This window comes from Lissotriton vulgaris, chromosome 3_1 (genome assembly GCF_964263255.1).
Source record: "Lissotriton vulgaris chromosome 3_1, aLisVul1.2, whole genome shotgun sequence".
Lineage (NCBI taxonomy): Eukaryota > Metazoa > Chordata > Amphibia > Caudata > Salamandridae > Lissotriton > Lissotriton vulgaris.
Genome location: NC_141689.1, coordinates 1,246,671,346 through 1,246,692,175, shown reverse-complemented (window position 1 = coordinate 1,246,692,175; position 20,830 = coordinate 1,246,671,346). Strand labels below are relative to the sequence as shown.

At 44.6% G+C, this 20,830-nt stretch overlaps 1 protein-coding gene across 1 annotated transcript in view; it reads left to right on the top strand.

The window, feature by feature from the left end:
• Positions 1-20,830, top strand: part of LOC147727737 (uncharacterized) — a 214,146-nt gene that overhangs the window by 86,238 nt on the left and 107,078 nt on the right. The window contains exon 5 of the mRNA XM_086961737.1: positions 18,723-18,833. Within this exon, the coding sequence (XP_086817863.1) occupies positions 18,723-18,833 (111 nt within the window). The remainder of the gene's footprint in view (positions 1-18,722; positions 18,834-20,830) is intronic.

Below are 20,830 nucleotides of genomic sequence, written 5' to 3'. Positions count from 1 at the left end.
GCCATATCTATACGTGAGCATAGCTTATGTGGTGCAGAGTAATAAGTATACCCTGCTACATTAGGGTGTATTGTGCGCCATGTATCCCTTATTTTGTGTATATGCCCCAGTTCTCTAATGGCAGCGCGTGACCTACGCATCCGCTGGGAAGCTCCCCGTCTTGTGGTGTCTATGTAATAATTCATTATGCAATTAAAATCCCCCATAACTAGGCGCTCTCCTTCCCATTCCAACAGCTCAATGTTCAACCGGTCGATAGTAGAAGGATCGTCTATATTTGGTCCATATATATAACACAGAATGTATATTTACAATTTTCCAAAACTAATTGAGCAATAGCCCATCTCCCCCCCTTATCCGAAGCAGTTTTAGCAATTTCTACTCTAAATTGTTTCTGTTTAAAAATAGCAACACCTCGTACTGAGACATTCATTGCTGAACAGACTATTCCATCATAGTCTAAGTGCCCCAGAATCTTCCAGTCTTTGTGGGTAATATGGGTCTCTGAAAATAAAACTATTTTGAGGGTTGTACATTCTTAACTCCTCATAAACTAACCGTCTCTTATTCCTACTATTAAGACCTGCTGCGTTCCAGGCCAGACATCTCAAACAATACATCTCATTAATATGTTCCATTCTTTTTTTAAAAAATTGTCTTTATAGTACATAACAAAAGGCACAAGTTGCCAACCATTAGCCAGCCACAGCACATGCATAACACATATTATGGATCAAAGCATAGTATTCCTTTTCCTAGTAATTAGCCAAGTTCCATATATCATTATTTCTATATAAAAGATAATTGGACATATTACAGTATCAGTACAATATACGTCCGGAGACACAAGTATCAAATTAGACAATTTACCACAGAATGCCAGGCGGACCTCATGTCTCATAGAAAGAAAAAAAAATAGACCATCATTTGGGTGTTACAATTTTCCTATGACATCGTCACACATCGTCATATACATCATTTTTACATTTCCATCAGCCTCACATTCTAGTCTACAGAATCCTCGTCTTGCACAGTCTGGTCTGTAGTCTACCGTGTCCATTCCAGGAAAAGTTCCCATATATCATTCGGGCGGGATGTGGAAGGCATCTGATCCCAGAATAGCCCTAGTTGAGTTTGCCCATAGGTCACATCAGATAACCAATTTTTAAAGTCCGAAACCCGCTTCCTACCTCAGCGGAGAGCAACCTGTCTGCAGGCATAGAGCAGTAGGAGAGCATGCAACTTTAGTCTCTTGGGTACCGTGTCACGCACATACCCTAGAAGACCCAACATTGGGGATGGTGAATCAGCCCTGCCAACAATTTGATTCACTGCATCAAATATCTCCCCCCAAAACAAGCACAACTTAGAGGGAGACCCGGTGAGATTATCTAGTTTGTGGTAATGTTTGTTTAATCAGCCAAGGGAATGAAACTGTGAAATAATGTTATAATGTTGCTTACACTGTCGATAAATGGTCATTAATTGATTCATGATATGATTTACTTGTAGTGACCCCCGACGAAGGGCACATGGCAGCCCGAAATGCATTGTGTATTTTTTATGAAACATTAAAGACTGCTTGCGATGGACTTTTTGCATTAATCGTATTCATTCTAAAAAGGCCTGGATGGGCACAGTTTGAATATCAGAAACCTGTAAATTGGCAGTAAATCCCGAGTGTTGGATATCTGGATTAAATGGAGAGAACAAAAGTTGGAAACTAAAGAGTTTAAAAATATGGCGAAATTTGGGATAATGAAGATAAAAGGTTAATAGTTGCTCGATTAAAAGGTGCACGCTAAAACAGCGGCACTAAGCTGTGCATTTGGTTTTGGGGCTACTTAGTCCCTCATTTCTTAATGTTTTCGTAACTGGAGGCAGCAGGGCATGCTTTTCAACCAATCTGCACGCAATCATGTCTAAGGATGGATAAATGTGAAGTCTTCTCAAAAAAGTGTGTTTAAACAAAAAAAAGGTGTGCATTCCCTACGCTTACATGAACGTCTGTTGAGAGGAACTGGCACATTCACAAATAAATAAAGGAATTTAGGCAGGATGACCATCTTCACCAGCGCCACCCTACCTGCTACAGATAGGCAGTTTAGACCAAATGGCAACTTTCCCCTCTAGCCATGAATAGGCCCGACCAAAATTCAAGTTCCAAATGTCCTGAAGGTTCCTGCTTAGCCACACCCCGAAATATTTGACCTCTGTGGCCTCCCATCGTAGGGGGAACTCAGAAGAAACCTTCCTCGTGCCATCAGTGAGCGAGAAAATCACTGACTTTGTCCAATTTATTGATATGCCAGTGAACCTCCCCAAATCTTATAAACTCACGCAGCACTGGAGCAAGATATTCCTCTGGGTTTAGAATGTATAGGGTGACATCTGCATATAAGGATATCAAGAGGCTACGAGTGCTGAACCCTATGCCCCTAGCGGTATGGTGTTGCCTTATCCTTGCTGCTAATGGTTCCATAGCTATGGCAAATAATAACTGCGACAGCGGACATCCCTGCCTCGTACCCCTTGATATTTTGAAAGAGTCCGACACCATGCCATTCACTCTAATACAGCCCATGGGAGCCTCATATAACAACTTTATCCTTTTAATAAATAAAGGGCTGAACTCCATGCTCTGCAACACCATGAATAGGTACCGCCACTCCAAGGAGTCAAACACCTTAGTGGCATCTAGGAATATTGCCGCAGCCTGGACACTTCAATGCAAGTAATGTATCACTGAAAATAGCGTGCGCAAATTGTGCGACGTCGACCTCCCTGGGATAAATCCCGACTGGTCAGGGAGTGCAATCGTTGGTAACATCGGCTGAAGACAGTTAGCCAGTAATTTTGCATAGATCTTGACATCAACATTTATCAGAGATAGCGGTCTATAGGAGTCTAATTCCATTTCTGCCTTTTCCGGCTTCAATAGGGTGATGTTCATAGCTTCCCTCATGGACGGGGGCAAGACTTCCGCCTCCAAAGCCTTCTCGTAAACTGCAAGTAACCTGGGTGCCAACTCTTCAGCATACGTTTTATAAAAAGCAGTTGTTAGACCATCCGGACCCTGGGCTTTATTCAATGGGAGACTCTTAATCACTTGCGCTGCATCTTCTTTGTGATGGGCAAATCCATATATAGTCTGTGATTATCATTAAACCACGCAAGCGCAATAGATTCTAGGAATTCCGACATGTTGTCAGTCTCCGGCACCCCAGCTGTTTTATATAGATTTGAGTAAAAAGCGTGAAACTCATTTAAAACTCCCCTTCGGTCCCTGACAATCTCAACATCTGCACCTTTAATCTCATGCACAAACGTGACATCTCTTGTTGGCCTACTCATATTTGCCAGTGTATGCCCCATCCTGTCACCTTCGCCGTAGCGCCAGGCCTCCGTATATTTACCAAGAAACTTCACCTCCCTATTCGCTTCTTCTTCAAATTCCAGCAGCTTAGTTTTTAAAAGACCCGCCGTTTTGGGGTCTGTGTGCGAGTACAGCTGTCCCTTCAGATCTTTGATTTTGTTTTCTAGCTCAGTCAGTGTGCCTCTAATGGCCTTTAGCACTCCTGCCTGTCTCGCAATACATTGCCCTCTTATAACGACCTTAAATGCATCCCATAGAATAGCTTCAGTGTCCACTGAACCCAGGTTCGTGTTAAAATATGATTCAATATACGACTGTATTTCCTCCTTGAATGCCTTATCTAGTAGCACATTCTGAGGCAGCTGCCGGTAAAAGCTCGCGGAGGGACCCCGGGCAAGGAGAGCCTGCGGAGGTAAGGTGCATGATCCGACAGTGAAAGTGCCATATGGGACACCTCCACCGTCCAAGCAGCAACATCCCGCGAGACCAGCCAAAAGTCCAATCTGGACCAGGCCAGGTGGTGAGTGGAGATACATGTACCCTCCCTCAGAGTGGGATTCCGTTCTCTCCAAATGTCCAGAAGCCCCCCATCAGTCATTATGTCTTGCAGAGCTGTATGCGCCTGAGGATGCAGCGACCTACCTGTACCTTGTCTATCAGCAGTAGCTGAAGTAACAGCGTTAAAGTCCCCCCCCCCCCCCCCCCCCCCCCCCAATTACAGTGTGACATCCCATCGCTCTGATTCTAGACCATAGTTGCCTGAAAAAGTCAAGTGAGTCCGTGTTTGGGCCATACATAGCAGCCAACGTCACATCCCTTCCGCCTAAACTCCCGTTTAGCAGATCAAAACGACCTTCAGGGTCTACATATGAATAAGCACATTTCCAGTCAGATCCTTTCTTTATGAGAATAGCAACCCCTCTGACATAACTAGAGTACATTGCTGAGTAAACCTCCTCCATCTGCTATTCCTAAGTCTCTGCGATGGTGTTACATTAATATGCGTTTCCTGCAGGAAACACATATCTACATCATGCCTCACTAGATATGCATGGACTAGTCTCGCCTTCCGGCCATCGTTTAACCCTCTGGCGTTCCAGGTTACAATATTCAGGGTATGTACATGCGTCATTATTTAGTAATATTGAGGCTTACATCGTTGTCCAGTCCGTTTACAACATGGTACTGGCAATATGTCTGTGTTACGATCATGGCTGTTATATGCTGGCTTGTAAAAGAAAACAGTCCAACCCCATTCCCACCCACCGCCCACACCAACCCCCCAATCAGGTTGTAGTATATCCCTCCCAATAACAACTTTTGTTAACAACAAGCAGAACATAGGGAACCTTCCCAAGGGGGCGAGGGTAGGCCGGCATCCTCCCCTACTTTCGCAGGGTGGCCGGGGTCGTTACAGAACATGCTCACCATGCGTTATGAGATCAATTTGAAATACTTATTATTTCCCCTTTGGGGGTGGCCACATATACCTCCGCCAGCGCGCAGCAGTGTGATTCCTATGGGGAATGTGGAACATTGTGCTACAGTAAACAGACTATCAATATTGGCATGGAAGTTATAAACATTTCAATCATTGTCACTCAGCCTGTCCTTAGTTGGCTTGTCCTCATCTCCCCTCTTCTTGGGCGCCTTGCCAGCAACATGTTTGGCGAACTTGAGCGCTGATTTTGCATACGAGAAATAGTGTGCAGTTCCGTCGTGAGACACCTTTAACTTAGCTGGGTACAACTGAGAATATGGAATTTGCACTTGTAACAGGAGACGCTTAGCTGGTAGGAATTCTCTACGAGCGGCTTGCACTAATGGTGTAAAGTCCGGATAAAATGATATGGAGTTTCCCTGGTGCGTGATATGACCCTTCTCTCTCGCCAGTCGCAAAATGGTGTCTCTATCTTGATAGTTCAGCAGCTTAACCAAAATAGGTCGAGGCGTACCTCCCACTGGTGGCTTCGGGCCCAAGGTCCTGTGTGCCCTCTCCACTATGAACACCTTTGGGAGATGCGGATCAAACAGTGCGTGAAGTAGATCTGTCATGTAGTCTTCCATTTTGGGCATCGCTGTCGTTTCCGGAATGCCGGTGACACGGAGATTGCTTCTGCGAGATCTCACCTCCAAATCATCGTTCTTTGCTCTTATTACTCCCAAGAGTTTATAGTTAATACTTTTGAGACTAGTGCGCATTTCCATCAGCAGGGCCTTCACATCATCTTCCCCCCGCTCCAGATTGCGCATCCATTTCGGAGCCACCTTGTGCCCCAGATTCAGTATCTGCCTGCCTGGTCGAGCGACGGGAATCAAAAGTTATCTTCGGTTGTTTGGGGTCTTGTTTCCCCATATCGTCACCATGGTATACGTCCCGCCACAACCGCAGCTCCCTGGAGGTGGTTTATATACGGTATAAATAGGTATCCTTCGGATCTCCGACCTCGCTCCCTGCAATCTGTTTTATTTTAGCACCGAGTTTTAGATCCCTCCCTGCCCCGGGGTTGCGTAATATTATGGCAGTTCTATCACCCCTGGAGCCCTGTGTCTCTTGCTGCTACTGCACTACACCTTAAAAATGGAAGTCCCACTGGAATGCCAGCATCTCATGTTTTTGGCTCTCGAGCGTTGCAAGTTTGCTTCAGTTCCTATGCGAAGGCGCAGTACATCCCCAGCCTCTCACCAACCGCTGTTGGCGCCACACAGTCCGTGTTCAAGAGTCCACGCTGGTCGGGGCGCAGATTGTAAATACAGCCTCATTACACCTCCATGTACCCACAGCTCCACGCGCTTCACTCCTTCAGCCAACTCCTGCGCTTCCCCAGCTTCTGGCATCAACTAGTAGTCACGCCTGGCCAGGATCTCTGCAATCTACACGTAGGCCGAACTGCACACGAGACCCATCAATTGATCCAAAATGGCGGCGCAGCGTTCCCCTTCACACACAAATAGCAGAGGGTACCACAGCTGGATGTTCACCTCTTTATGATGCAGTTCCTCCACCAAGCGATCCAATGTCAATACAGCTACTCGCGCTTACAGGAACTTTCCGCCCATAAAGCCGCCAGTTAGTGGACAGGCTGAAGTAGCTTTTCCACTTCTGCGCTTTACAGCCCAACTTCACAGTGCGCTAGATTGAACCAATCCTTAATTTAGTAAGGCATTTCCACATAAAGCGCGCCACAGCTCCGAATGTCACCTGAGGCTTCGCACCGCGGGCAGTCTATCTCCGCTTGGAGGGCCTGCAGGGCGCCGCCATCTCGACGAGCTCGCCGGCCTCAGTATAGCGTTGCTCGCCCCTCCCTCATTAACAATGCAGCAGGTCACCGTTTATATCACATGTGGGCGCAGCTCCGCAACTCACGCGTTCTGGGCTTCTCACCTCCCGGTAGCGGCAGCATCTGCTTTAGATCAGCGAACTTACGGCCTCCAACTCCATCCGACGCCCCAGGCTTGAGTTTGGAGGCAGTCCAGCGTCAGTCAACTCCAGTGCTCGCGTCGCAGCCGTCACCACTGCTCGGCGCACAGAACCCCGTCAAATCACCACCGGTGCCTCACACTTCAATCCCGGCTTGTGCACCGACTTCTCCCCCGCCGGATTCGTAGCTGTAACACAATCCCAATCGCACTTTGAGTAGGATAAAAGCAGGATTATTCCCCCTCAGGAAGCGGCCATTACGCAGCTCGGCTAGCCACGCCCCCGTCCCCTTCCATTCTAACCGTACATATAACCGTACATATAACTGTCTCCCCATTATCCGATTTTGCAGACCTCATTCTCATGTTGATACTTTTAAAAAATGTTACCCCCTCAAGAAGCCAACCACCTCTAGGGGCACTAGGCCCATTAACCCCATACCCCTCCCCCTTGTCCCTTAGGGGAGAAAACCCCTCTATATCCTGCTGCCGCTGACTGGGCAGCCCTGCAGAGTAGCAGCATCGGAGGTCACCCCTGCACCCCTACATCAAAAAAAAGGAAAAGAAAAAATCTATCTAACAGATTTACCAATTAAGTTATCGTTTATTATAATTGTGAATAACTGAGGATAGAAGAGGAAAAAATGCCACATTGCCTAAATGGGGACCTGACCAAAAAAAATAAAAAGCCCCAGAAAATTGGAAAAAAGGGTAAAGAATAAAACAGAACAGGTCACCCATTAAGTAAGCCTTCATAGAGCTTCATTTCCAATTCCATTTCTCTCTAAAGGAAATAAAAGAGCTTAAGTAGCCCTTGCCTGACCGTTGGCTTTACAGTTGCAGAGTGATTGAACTCTGACATACTAAGCAAAAATCTTTGCCCCCCACCATGTCTTCAGGATGCTAATTTAGAGAGTGCTTGCACCGCTTCCTTGTCATCCTTGAAAAAATATGTGTGACCGTCCTGAATTACTTTTAAGCGTGCTGGTTCTTGGATGAAGACTTGCCCCCACAGAGATTTAAATGAATCTATAAGCTGCCGCAACTTCCAGCGTCTTTCCATTGTTGCTTTACTTAGATCTGAGCATACAAAAAAGGAAACCGATACTATTGTGACAGGGGAATTAGGTCTGGCTGTCAGTGAAACTGCCTGCCTCAATAGAAAATTCCCAAAATAAATCAGAAAAGGCCGAGGGAATTGGTCCCCCTTATTTCTCTGGTTTAACGGGAGTCTCTGAACCTTTTGGAGCTGTGAGTCCCGGTCCCAGTCAGACAGATCTGGGAAAGCCTTCTGGAATAGTTGGACTACATACGCCCTCGAGTCTGCCCCTTCTGACCCTTCGGGTATTCCAAAAAGTCTGAGATTTTGTCTCCTTTGCCGATTCTCCATATCCTCCAGATTGATCTGTAAGCTCCCAATCTGTGCCTCGTGTTTATTTGCCAAAGTCTCAGTGCGAGCCGACACTTCTTCCGCCCCCACAACCCTTTGTTGTAATTCTTCAATCTCCTGGGTCATTCCACCGAGCTTACCAGCCATCTCCTGTAGGGAATTTTGCATTTTGCTGTTATCTTCCCTCAGCTGCATGAAGTGTTGTTGTACTTCTTGTCGGTGATCAGTTAATGTCTCTAGTATCAGACTAAGTGGGGAAAGAGTGTCTTCCTGATCTTCTTGATCTTCAGAAGCCATCGCACTAGTTGCACTGATTGTAAGCGGGGTGACCACTTAGGTTAATTCAGAACTCGAGATATGATTGTTCACTCCCGAAACGGCCACTGAAGCAGACCCTTGAGCAGTTACTGCTGTCGTAGTTATAGTTACAGATAAAGGCTGATTCCCCTCTGATAAGGCTGGTTTTGAGCCTACATGTACAGAAGATGTGGTAGAGCCATTAGATAATGAGCGGTCTTTCAAGTAGTTGCCCTCCGTAGGACTCGTGCCAGAGAGGCGCAATGCCATACTCTTAACTCCACCTTTTGCTTGGATCCATTTCCGGAGAGGGCTTTTATCAACAATGAGTTTCCCTCGTAATATCGAGGTAGAGATGGAGGTATTAGCAGAGTCGGGATTCTTCCCTTTCTTTATTTCATTCTTTGCTTTAACCTTCCCCTTCTTACAGCCAGAAAGTCTAGCTGCATCTACCTGGGAGCTGGCTAAGTCTTCTACCTCTTCAACGAGTTCTTCATAATCGTCGTTGGAGCATAACTCGTCCCCTGCGCCAATAGCATCAGTCATCTCGTCTATTGCTACGGATGCCTTTTCGGCCACTATCTCCACCACTGAACCGTTCCACTCAGATTCAGCGGAAGCGACCACAGAAGGACACCCCGAATTTAATGTTTTTGAGGTCTTTATCGAATCTGTTCCCAAAAAAGATTCGGATATTAATTTGTCTGGTTTGTCTGGTGGTTCTATAAGCTCAGTGGCTCTTGAATCATTAAGGTCTACTTTTTCCAGATTTCCTGGATCGTTTTGACCCCTTGTGCTTACATCACAAGACTTAATTGTTTTGTCTACTGTGGTAGGCTTAAGAATATTGAGCGCTTCTGACAGCTTGACTGAAGAAAGACTAAAATTAGGGCAGCTACTTGTAGACTGAGCCAGAGTAGCAACATTGTTGCATAGTTTCGCAGGGGTAATAGCCATACTTGCAGAGTTATTGGAGTTCTTATTAGCGGCAACATTGTTTCCTGAAATCATCTTTCCCCCATTAACAACTGAGGGGTCGGTTGAAATAACAAATTGCGGGGCGCGGATCAGCTGCTTACCGAGTTGATTGTTATTTGTCTCCAAAGATAATGCAGCCGTTACCGCCATGGTGTCCGCTCCTTCAAAGGTGGAGGCCGACTCGGATGCGACTGCGTTTCTTCCAGCACGGGTGCCCCTAGAAACATTCTTCGGCGCCATCCTGGCTCGTGGCGCGGTGCTCAATGCGGCCGTGTCAGACAACGTCACTGCTAGAACTGCTGGAGCAACCGATAGTGTAAGACTCGACCAGCCGAACCTCGACCAGCCAAGCAGCCGCGGAATTGGCAGACGGGCAGCCCGCAGCAACCACCTGAGCCGTCCTTCAGGAAATCGCCACATCCACCACACATGCACAAGGCAGGCTATTCTATTTTCTCTTCTTTTCCTCTTTTCAACCTTTAGACTGTGGCTAATAAACCATTGCTGGACCGATACGAAGCTTAGTCTCTAAGTTTCTCGTAGGAACAGGGGGAACTTCCGACCTAGCTGCAGCTCCGTGGTGTCTTCAGTCCACCATCTTGCTCCTCGCCCCCCCCCCCTCCCCCCCCGGCTGGGGGAGTCCTGTAAATAAAGGATTTAATCTCAGCAGTAATTTGTGTGCTGGTTGTTTTTTTTTTTTAAGTGGATTCACTTTAGTATCTTGCACGGCCAAATCAAATGTAAGACAAACTGAAGCGTCTTGTTATGATGATCTGATGTTTATTCATTCAGATTTAACTATATCTCAGTGCAAAGTGCATATAATTATATGTGGTGACTGTTTTTCTTTTATTTTCGTACTAAATTATCTTGCAAGTGCACTGCATTCATGTTTTAAATGTGTTGTGTATTTCACGTGATACTGGTAGATTAGGAATGAGCCTTGTTTTATCATTGCTTGCTTTCTATATGTTCTGATCTCTTTTGCACTGTATTAGTTCTCCAATGCATGCAGAAGTTTGAAAATGTATATTTTAAGGCACATCTTTGTTACTTTATTGTTCAATGTGGTTTTGAATTGATGTGATCCTTTTTAAATTCCTGTTGTATTTTGTTGCTTAGAAAAGGGGCCATTCCCTCTGAATAGCTAGCTCCCACAAATAAAGCATAACCCCACTTGATATTTGTAGCCATGGTGATTTCCAAATCATTTGTTTGGTGTACATTTAAGTAATTTTTATGTCCTCTTCCAGAGTAGGAATTATTTGCTTCAATCCATCTTGTCTGCATTTTTTTACAATGCCTCCATTTAGGCTATGGAGGAATCTCTTTTCACCATTGATTGGGCTAGAACAGCAGTAAACATCTGGTCTTCTCGTCACTTCTTTTCCCTAACTTTATTAGTACATTAGTTCTGTCAGATGTGTTAAATTACACCTCAGTCTGAAAATTTGTGTTGAATGGTGACTTGCTTTACATGCTCTGAGGATTTCCTTATTCAAAATCTTATTGCTCAGCAATGTTTAAGGAGGCACTCTATTCAAATTGTCACTTTTAAAATGATAAAACATTCTCCTTGAAGTAGTGAAGTAGTGTGGCTCACTGGTTAGAGGCGGCAGACCCGAGAGCAGAGGACGGCCCGGGACCAGGGTTCGATTCCCGGCGCGGCAGGTTTCTGGACCAGGGTCAGCGGACTCGATAATTCTCTCGCCTCGGTGCCCACTCTGATCAGCGATCACACTCGGCAACTCTGGGCATTAGCTTGCCTCATCTTCACTAACGGCCCCACCAGACCGCCGGGGATGCCTGGTCTCACCCTGGAGATACCCATTAAGGGACCATCTCTCAGGGAAGCCAGGAAGGGTTTTGCAGCGGTCGAAGCGCCTTGGGACCCTCCGGGTAAGTAGTGCGCTATATAAATGCCTATACATCCTTTGTGTAGCTTGAGTAAGTTAGGTCCTTAAATGTGGTAAATGTTGAGCTAATATTTCCCTCCTTAATGTTCTTGTATGTCTACTTTTTTGGCATGTTTTCTAGCTCAAATGATTGTTTCACTGGAGAAATTGTGTGCGCTGGACAGTGCATTTAGTATACACTTCAGTTTGGATTACATTTGGTTTGCTGAATATTGTGATGTTTGTTCTATCACTGTAAACATAGTCTTGACCAAATTTGGCCCTCCTGATTCACTTCCCCCAAAAAATGCAGTGGTTGTTTCTCATAATTTTAAGAATCGCTATCCTATATCAGTTGGACAGTTCTCCTGAACACTCCACCAATCCAAATAAGTCTGACTCCTTTACTGCCTTAATCTACTATTGCAGGAATACCAACCTTGTTTTGCAGCTACATCAATTCCGATGAATGCTTTGTTGACTGGATCCACACACAGTCATCATACTGGATTGGAGCTGGGCTGCAAGCAAACCCCCAGCCCATTGGTTATTAATTATCCTAACCGTAACAACATACTCAGGAACCTTGAGTTTCCCTATTTCTTCTTTTCCACCTTGTCACCTGCCTTCTAGAGGAGTACTCCAATCCTTCTCTTTTATTTTGTGATCTAACAGGAATAGCACTACCTTTACTTCAATATGTACCATGTTTTCTCATTTACTTTCTTTCCTTTTGATACTGTCCTCTTTCTACTTGAGGCACAGTTACCATAAACTCTTAAGAAAGACGGCATCCCCTACCTTACTACTGCTAACAAGAATGTCACTGCTTTATGTGCATATGTTTGCCATTTGCCACTTTGACCCCTCTGGAACTTGGCCCTCTCTGCAGGGTCATCCTCAAACCATTTGCCTTCACCTCTCCTTTTTGGCTGAATTTGTTTTTCTTGGCCTTAGGACTCTGTGCATTTTACCACTGATAACCAGTGCTAAAGCGCTTGTGCTCTCTCCTTTAAACATGGTAAAATAGTCCACACCCAATTGGCACATTTAATTTACTTATACATCCTTAGTAAAGTGGTACTACATGTACTCCAGGCCTGTAAATTAAATGCAAATTGGTGGTCCTGAAGCACTTATTGGGCCTTCCACTTAGGTAACATTCTGAAACCTGTATTAGGCCTACCAAGGCAGCCTGTGGGCAGTTTTAAACTGCCCTTTCGACTTAGCAAAAAAAACCTCCAGCCAAGCCTAAAAACACAGTTTTTAATACATATGCTGCCCCTAAGGTGGGCGGCCCTGCTCAGCTCATAGGGCATGGTGCATTGTATTGAAAAAGTTGGATATGTGCTTTTAAGTTTTGCTTATACATAGCTCTTCCTTTTGGACTCACTGTTTCCTACCTTTGAAAAGGCATATGTTCGAGGCATGTGAGCTGTGGATCACAAGCTGTACATAGCCCACCAGCTAGTGTTGGGTCCGGATGTTTGCCCTTTGTTTTTGTTCGAAGAAGTCTTCTCCAGTCACGAGGTAGGTGACTCCTCCTTTCGGTGATAGTGCGCATGGGCATCAATTCCATTGTTAGATTCTGTTTTTTCGCCATCGGATTCAGATGCGAATTGCTGCGCAACGGTTTGGCACTGTTTCTCAGGTTCCCTTCAAAAACGCAATCCACTACCCTTCATGTATTGTTTCTCGATTTGCGTTTCCTATTCTTCGTGGATCGTTTTGAACCAAGAATCTTCGATCGGAACACTTGTGAAGGGCTGTTGGGCCTACTGGCTTACTGGCATCGACTGGCTTACTAGCAGTCGATGGAAAGGACTCCATTCAAGCTCTGTCCCGGGTGTCACACCAAGTTTCCGTCTAGCTCGACGTCATGAAATGCAACAAGGCGGCTCCATACTGGACATTTTCAGAGAAGATTACGACCAAGGACACACTCAAGTAGCCAAGGAAAAAGGACATGTCTCCAAATCCGAAGTCGACTCCGACATGGAAGAAGAGGATCAAGTTACACCGGGTCAACGTCCCGTGAGTACAGAAACCCCCTTGCCCCAACAACCAAAACCTAAAAAGGCTCCGGTCCCTCCTTTGCCTGTGGGTCAAGCTCGGTACGAGAGAGTTTCGAGCACCCTGCTTGCGGGCCCAGCGCCGAAACACAAAGAAAAGCCTTCCGGCTCGGGATCGAGTTGGCCCCTTAGCAGCACCGAATCGAAATCCTCTGCGCTGAACACCAAGCATGTCCATCCTCCATCTTTGTCTAAGCCTAAATCTTCGGTGCTGAAGAGTTTGGAGCCAAAACTCTGGACGATGAAAACTAAAACTAAAGAGAAAAAGACCCCAACAAAAGAATTTCGGTCTGATGTTCTACCTCTGGATCCGAAACAAAAAGAACTGGTTATCAACCCAGATACTGGACATATTCATGCCAAATTATCTGAAAAAAGGAAATTGACACATCAGGATGAGCATCATATACCTCTAAAGAAAAGGAATATAGGTACAAACCCATCACCACCTGATATTCCACCTTCTTCACCTACTAATCCTCACCTACTTATTACCCTCACTAATTCACCACTCTCACCTGACCCACAGGATGAGGGGGATCCGGATGACAACAGGCCACAAGATACTGATCCATGGGAGGATTATAATATTGATCCACATACCGAACTGACCCTGATTTGTATCCTTCTAAGCCATCACCTCCTAATGACAATATAGGTTATATTGAGCTTCCTAATGGGGCTGCTCACTATCATGGGGTGGAATTACATAAAGAAACTTTCGAGGAGGACTTCTTATTCGCGACATTAAGCTCCACTCAAAAAATAACACACACTTTACCAATTCTTAAGGGGATGCTTAAGCATGCAGATGAGGTTTCCAAAGACCCTGTCAGGGCAAGAATAATCATGCCCAGGGTTGAGAAAAAATATAAACCAGCAACCTACTGACCCTGCCTACATCAAAGGTCAACTGCCCTTAGACTCTTTGGTGGTCTCTAATACTTGTAAAAGAGCAAATTCACAAACAGGTGAGGCCCCCTCCTCTTGATAAAGAGTCCAAGTTAATTGATGCCTCTGGTAAAAGGGTAGCTTCTCAGGCCGCTAATCACTGGCGCATTGCCAGTGCTCAGGTTTTGCTAGCCAGATATGATAGAGCTCATTATGATGCGTTGGAAAAACGTAGCCAATATCTGCCTGATGAGCACAAAGCTAAGGCAGATGATCTCCTACAAGAAGGAAAACTCATTACCAATACCTCCATCAAATGTGCATTAGATACAGCACGTGCAGTAAACACAAGGGTGCTGCTACGCAGACACTCATGGTTAAGAATATCAGGTTTCAAACCTGAGGTACAGGCCTTCATTCTTAATCAACTTTTTGACAAGGAACACCTATTTGGCCCAGCAGTTGACACCTTGCTGGAGAAAATGACAAAGAACACTGAGGTCTCAAAGTCCATGGGGGCTATATAATTACCTGCTAGTAGAGGTTCCTTTCGCCGTTCCTTTTACAGGGGTGGTTCCAAAACTGTTACCACAGAAAATCCATCCTCCTCTTACAAGGGCAACAATCAATCGCCCTCATTGAGAGGATATTTTAGAGTAGGTTTTAGAGGAAATCATGGTAAGGGAATAGGCAGAGGCAACCCCACATGCACTTCCCCCGCTAATAAAAAACAGTGACTTCCTCCCACTACCCTCCTATTATTCCACTCCTGTCGGGGTACGTCTCTCTCAATTTCTCCTTGTCTGGAACACCATCACCTCAGACAAATAGATTCTACAAATGATCCACTACTGCCTGAAACTTATAGACACTCCCCCGAACATTCTTCCAAGATCACATGCAATGTCACAGGAACATCTCACCCTTCTAAAAAAAAAAGAGGTTTAATCTCTGTTAGAAAAAGGAGCAATAGAGCCAGTCCCATTAGTACATCAAGGAACCGGAGTATACCCCCTATACTTCTTAATTCCCAAGAAGGACTGATCTCTCATGCCTATAGTGGACCGCAGAGAACTCAATTTATACATTCAATCAGACCACTTTCACATGGTCACTCTACAGGAAGTACTTCCGCTCCTTCAACAAGGCGACTGCCTGTCCACTGTTTCCATATCCCAATACATCCTGCTCATCGCAAATACCTAATGTTCATGGTAGCAGGACAGCATTATCAGTTCAAGGTGCTCCCATTTAGAGTAACAACCTCTCCCGGAGTTTTCACCAAGTGCTTAGCAGTAGTCGCAGCTCCCTTTGGAAGACAACACATTCACGTCTTCCCATATCTGGACGACTGGCTCATAAAAGCCATCTTGCAAAAAAGCTGTCTGTCGCACTCACAAAACAGTGCAGTTGCTCCGCGATCTTGGATTCACAGTAAACCTATCCTAGTCTCATCTACTGCCATCTAACACACAGGTGTATCTGGGAGCCACAATAGATACACAAAAGGCTTTGGCCTACCACAATCCAGCCTGTATCCGGAACATGCAGACTCTGCTCTGACAGTTTCAGTCTCATTGCCAGCTCGAGTGTTCATGCAGTTACTAGGGCTGAGGGCGTCTTCCATACTAATAGTCCCTTACGCAAGACTTCACATGCAGCCCCCTCAAGAGTGCTTAGCATGTCAGTGGAATCAGGGTCAGTTATCGGATCTAGTGTTGGTGGACGGCCACACCCATCGCTCTCTGCAGTGGTGAAATACACAAAACCTTTCAAGAGGGCGGCCCTTCATCGACCCGGTTCCACAGATAGTGCTAACAGCAGATGCATGGCTTACTGGTTGGAGAGCTCCTCTCCAAACACATACAATTCTGGGCATGTGGAGCCTGCAGCAAAAGCAGCTCCAGATAAACCATCTAGAGATGCTAGTAATTTTTCTAGCGCTCAAAGCGTTTCCAGTTCATCTGGTAGGCAAAGTAGTCCTGATCCGTACAGACAACATGACAGCAATGTACTACATACAAAAACAAGGGGGGACACACTCTCTCCAGCTGTCACAACTAGCACGGACCATCTGGAGATGGGCCATACATCACAGAATGTTTCTCCTGGCAGAACACCTTCCAGGAGTAAACAACCAGATTTCAGATCTGCTGGGTTGTCAAAGACAACCAATCCACGAATGAGAACTCCACCCTCTAGTTCTCCTCCAATTCTTTCAAATATGGGGTTTTCTGGATATCGATCTGTTCGCCACAAACCTAAACGCAAAATGCCAAAACTTTGCACCCAGACATCCACACCCATTGTCCAAGGGTAATGCACTATGAATGAATTAGTCAGGGATATTTGCCTACGCTTTTCCGCCTCTCTCACTCATTCCATTAATGGTTTGGAAGCTCAGACAGACGTCCCTGACATTTATCTTAGTTGCTCCCACATGGGCTCTGCAACCCTGGTTCCCAACCCTGTTGGAGCTCTCAGTAGTTCCTCACCAAAAACTACACCTCACTACCAATATGCTCACTCAGAGCCATGGAGGACATCCAGATCCCAGCCATTCAACATTGCGATCTGGCACCTGAAATCTTAGAGTTTGGCTACCTTAATCTTCCGCCAGACTGTATAAATATTATCAAAGAGTCTAGACACCCTACCACAAGAGCATGCTATGCAGCAGAGTGGAAGTGATTTGTGATATACTGCAATAACAATCAAATAGATCCACTGGACACTTCCTTTTCAAAACATCATTTGCTGTTTACTACATCTGCAGCTTTCCAATTTAGCGTACTCTTACATACGCTTACATATTGCTGCAATAGCTGCATACCTACAGAACAGCCAAAATCTGTCTCTTTTTAGAGTGCCTGTCATCAAAGCCTTTATGGAGGAACTTAAAAGAATCATTCCTACAAGACTTCCACCTGCTCCAATGTGGATCTCAACATTGTCCTCACCAGGTTAATAGGTCCACCCTTTGAACCATTGCATAAATGTGAAATACAATTTCTTACTTGGAAGGTAGCTTTCCTCATAGCTATCACATCTCGGAGGAGAGTAGGTGAGCTTCAGGCACTAACCATAGAAGAATCATTCTGACAAATACATCAAAACAAAGTGGTTCTGCGGACCAACCCACAATTTCCACCAAAAGTAATTTCCGTCTTTCATATCAACCAATCTGTTGAGTTACCTCTGTTCTTCCCTCAACCAGATTCTGGGGCAGAACGTGCTTTACACACTTTAGATGTGAAAAGAGATATCCTTTACTACATGAAAAGGACAAAACCGTTCCGCCAAAACGAAACAACTATATGTTGTTTTTGCTCCACCACATAAAGGAAATCCAATTTCAAAGCAAACACAAGGAGATGATGGATGGAGCGCTTAAACTTTTCAGACACTCATCCCCTGTCACAGATCTGAGTTGAATCCATCATCATTCTTTAGCTCACTTCGCCACCTCAGTTCAGATCCAGCTATATAAAAATCAGCCTTGAACCTGTGCCTCATGGGAACAGTCCAGCCCGAACTGCCAAGCCAGGTCTTCCCTGAACCTGAAACAAGCAATATCAAAGTCAGGCATTGCAATGTGGATAGTCAAATGCAGTCAGATATGCTAAGCAAAAGCAAAAAAACTTTAATAATTCCCCTTAGAGCACACTCCACTCGCAAACTAGGAGCTTCTATGGCATTTCTAGGAAACATACCCATAGATGATATCTTCGAAGCTGCAACATGGTCTACAGCTCACACATTCACAAAACACTATTGTGTAGATGTGTTAGCAAGGCAGCAAGCTTGTGTGGGCCAAGCAATTTTATGTACACTATTTCAAACCACTGCAAACAGCTACAGGTTACCCACCGCTTTGGGAGACAACTGCTTTTTAGTCTATGCACAGCATGTGATCTACAGCTCACATGCATCGAACGGAAAATGCTACTTACCCAGTATGCATCTGTTCTTGTCATGTAGAGTTGTAGAGTCACATGCGCCCACCTGTCTCCCTGGGTACCTATACCTATTGCAATTACATCTTACTTAGATACATACATATATACATGGACATCTCTTACTACTCTTACTAACTCCATTATCACCCTCTGTTGCAAACAATATAACAATGGAGTTGATGCCCCTGCGCACTATCAACGAAAGGAGGAGTCACCTACCTCGTGACTGGAGAAGACTTCTTCGAACAAGTGCAAACATCCGGACCCAACACTAGATGGCGGGCTATGCACAGCATGTGACTCTACAGCTCTACATGCCAAGAACAGATGCATACTGGGTAAGTAGCATTTTCCTTACTTTTTGTACAGAATAATGAGTGATATATTGTGGAGTTAAAATATCAGCAAGCAGAGTTCAGTTTGTTCATGTTTCTTTAAAAACAGGACATTCAGCTCCGTTACCAGTTGTTTCGTTCCACATTAAGGAAGAAGTGGAATCGTATCCTATAGTCTACCTCGATTCTGAGAGTGGAGAAAGTACCAGTAGTCCTACAGGTGAGTAGATTATTTTTTATTGAACTTTCATGAGATACATTTCGATTCTAAAGATAGGACATGGCACGCCAAGTAGACTTCACCCTCTGAAAGTGACCGCATCTAGGATTAAACATCACTTGCTCCCAAATTGTATCCAGGGATGTCCAACAGTTTTTTTCTTGAAACTTCACAAGATCCCTGCAAACCCTCCAGTTTCATACCATAATTTGCAAACTTTCCTGCAAGCAGATTTTCATTCTAAAAAGGGGACCACCGCACCCGTTTTAAATTGTTGCAAGAAATAGAAGGTTGGCAACATCTATCCAATTTCAAAGCCTCCAGGAAAGTTTAACTTGTGAGAAAAACGACACTTCCATTTTCAGAAGAAGCAAGCTGTTATGAATAAATACTGATGCTTGCAGGGAAATATTTGTAGTTCGGTTGTTAAAATTATTGAAGCTCAAAGATGTTGGAAAAGTTGAAAAGCTTTCAAACTATCGATAGGCAAGTAGTCGGGAACAAAGCAAAGCTGCCGTCGTATAATAATAACTTAGTACACTTCTAACTTTATCGTACCCTCATGCTACAAATTGCTGACCACATCTTCTACTAGCAATATGAAGTAGGGATCAAGGGTAATTACTAGAGTAGAGGTGCCCTTCAATGATCTTGGGCATATCTGTTGCCCCTGTAGAATTTACTCTTCTGGTGGTTACTGCTGTATTCCACTAGATATATCAGGTTCTTGACAGGGAGTCGAAGGACATTTAATGGGCTTTAGTGAATTTACTGAATGTGTTTGTAGTTTGCCAACCCGATCAGTTAGATCATCTCATTTGAGAGAAAGCAAGTCTTTTCCCTGACATCAAGATAAAATAGCAGAGGAGTGGCTTATCTCCAAGAGAACATTGAAGAATACAAAGTACACGTTTTATTGGGAGGCATTGTGTGACATGAACACAGCATGTCACTATAAGAACTTTAAACTCTTTTAGAATTTACCGTCAGGTGGAGGGAAACAGGATGTCATGGGTGGTGCTCTTAAGGTTACGACAGAGGGGGACTGGCTGGAACACCTTTGTAGTCTCTAGTTCTGTGGCAAGCCCTCTTGCACAGTTTCATGTTCCACTGAAATGGGTTAGACCAACAAAAGGGTCTCCTTTTAATGAGTGAAGTGATTACAGCTATTAAGGATAGTCCCTCCAATAAAAGTTTCATCCAAATGGGGTCCCATAGATCTCTAAAAAGACAATATCAAGTCTTGGATTCCATACCGGTCCATAGTATTACATGATTTTTGTCCTCTGCTTATATTCCTAGAGCCAACTCGCCTTTTGATTATGAACACATTTTCAGAAATGGTTATCTTGCTTATTCAATTTTTTTTAGGCCCTTCCCTGCTAAAACTATTTGTGCAAATTAGTATGGAGGGTGCAGTTATGCGGTTGATCTAAGTAGAACCATGTCACTGATGATCATTTTGGTTTTAAGGATGTGTGAGTACCAGGCAGTAGTGCATTACATTAATCTGTTTCTGTTGGCCAGTAAATGATTTGGATTTCACCTTTTTTATGGTCTACAGTTCCAATCCTATTGTTCAAGGGTAGCACCAGAGCTGGCACACCTACTTAGGCAAAATTATGATCTGCTCCAGGCTTCAGTAGGGTATAGGAAAATTGAGCGTAGTTTATCTTTCCCTTCTGCTAGGGGGATTTTTTATGGGTGCATGGTCCCCTTTTCATTTAGTCGGTTTATAGATTGACTGAATAAAGCACTGTGCGCAGTACCTGCTGACTCCCCAAAATCTGGCAGCAGACCATTCCCAGTTCTGCAACATGTGAATGGTGCGCTTTTAATGTCACTCACAGCCATTGGTCTGAAAAGATATGTAGATAGGTTTTAAGCATTTATGAGGATTTTTGGGTTTTTTTCCACAGACCCAGCGAAATTATAAATTATGTCTTTCAGCCTTCTCAATGTAAATTTAAGTCAGTCCAAGTGGATAATTTTATTTG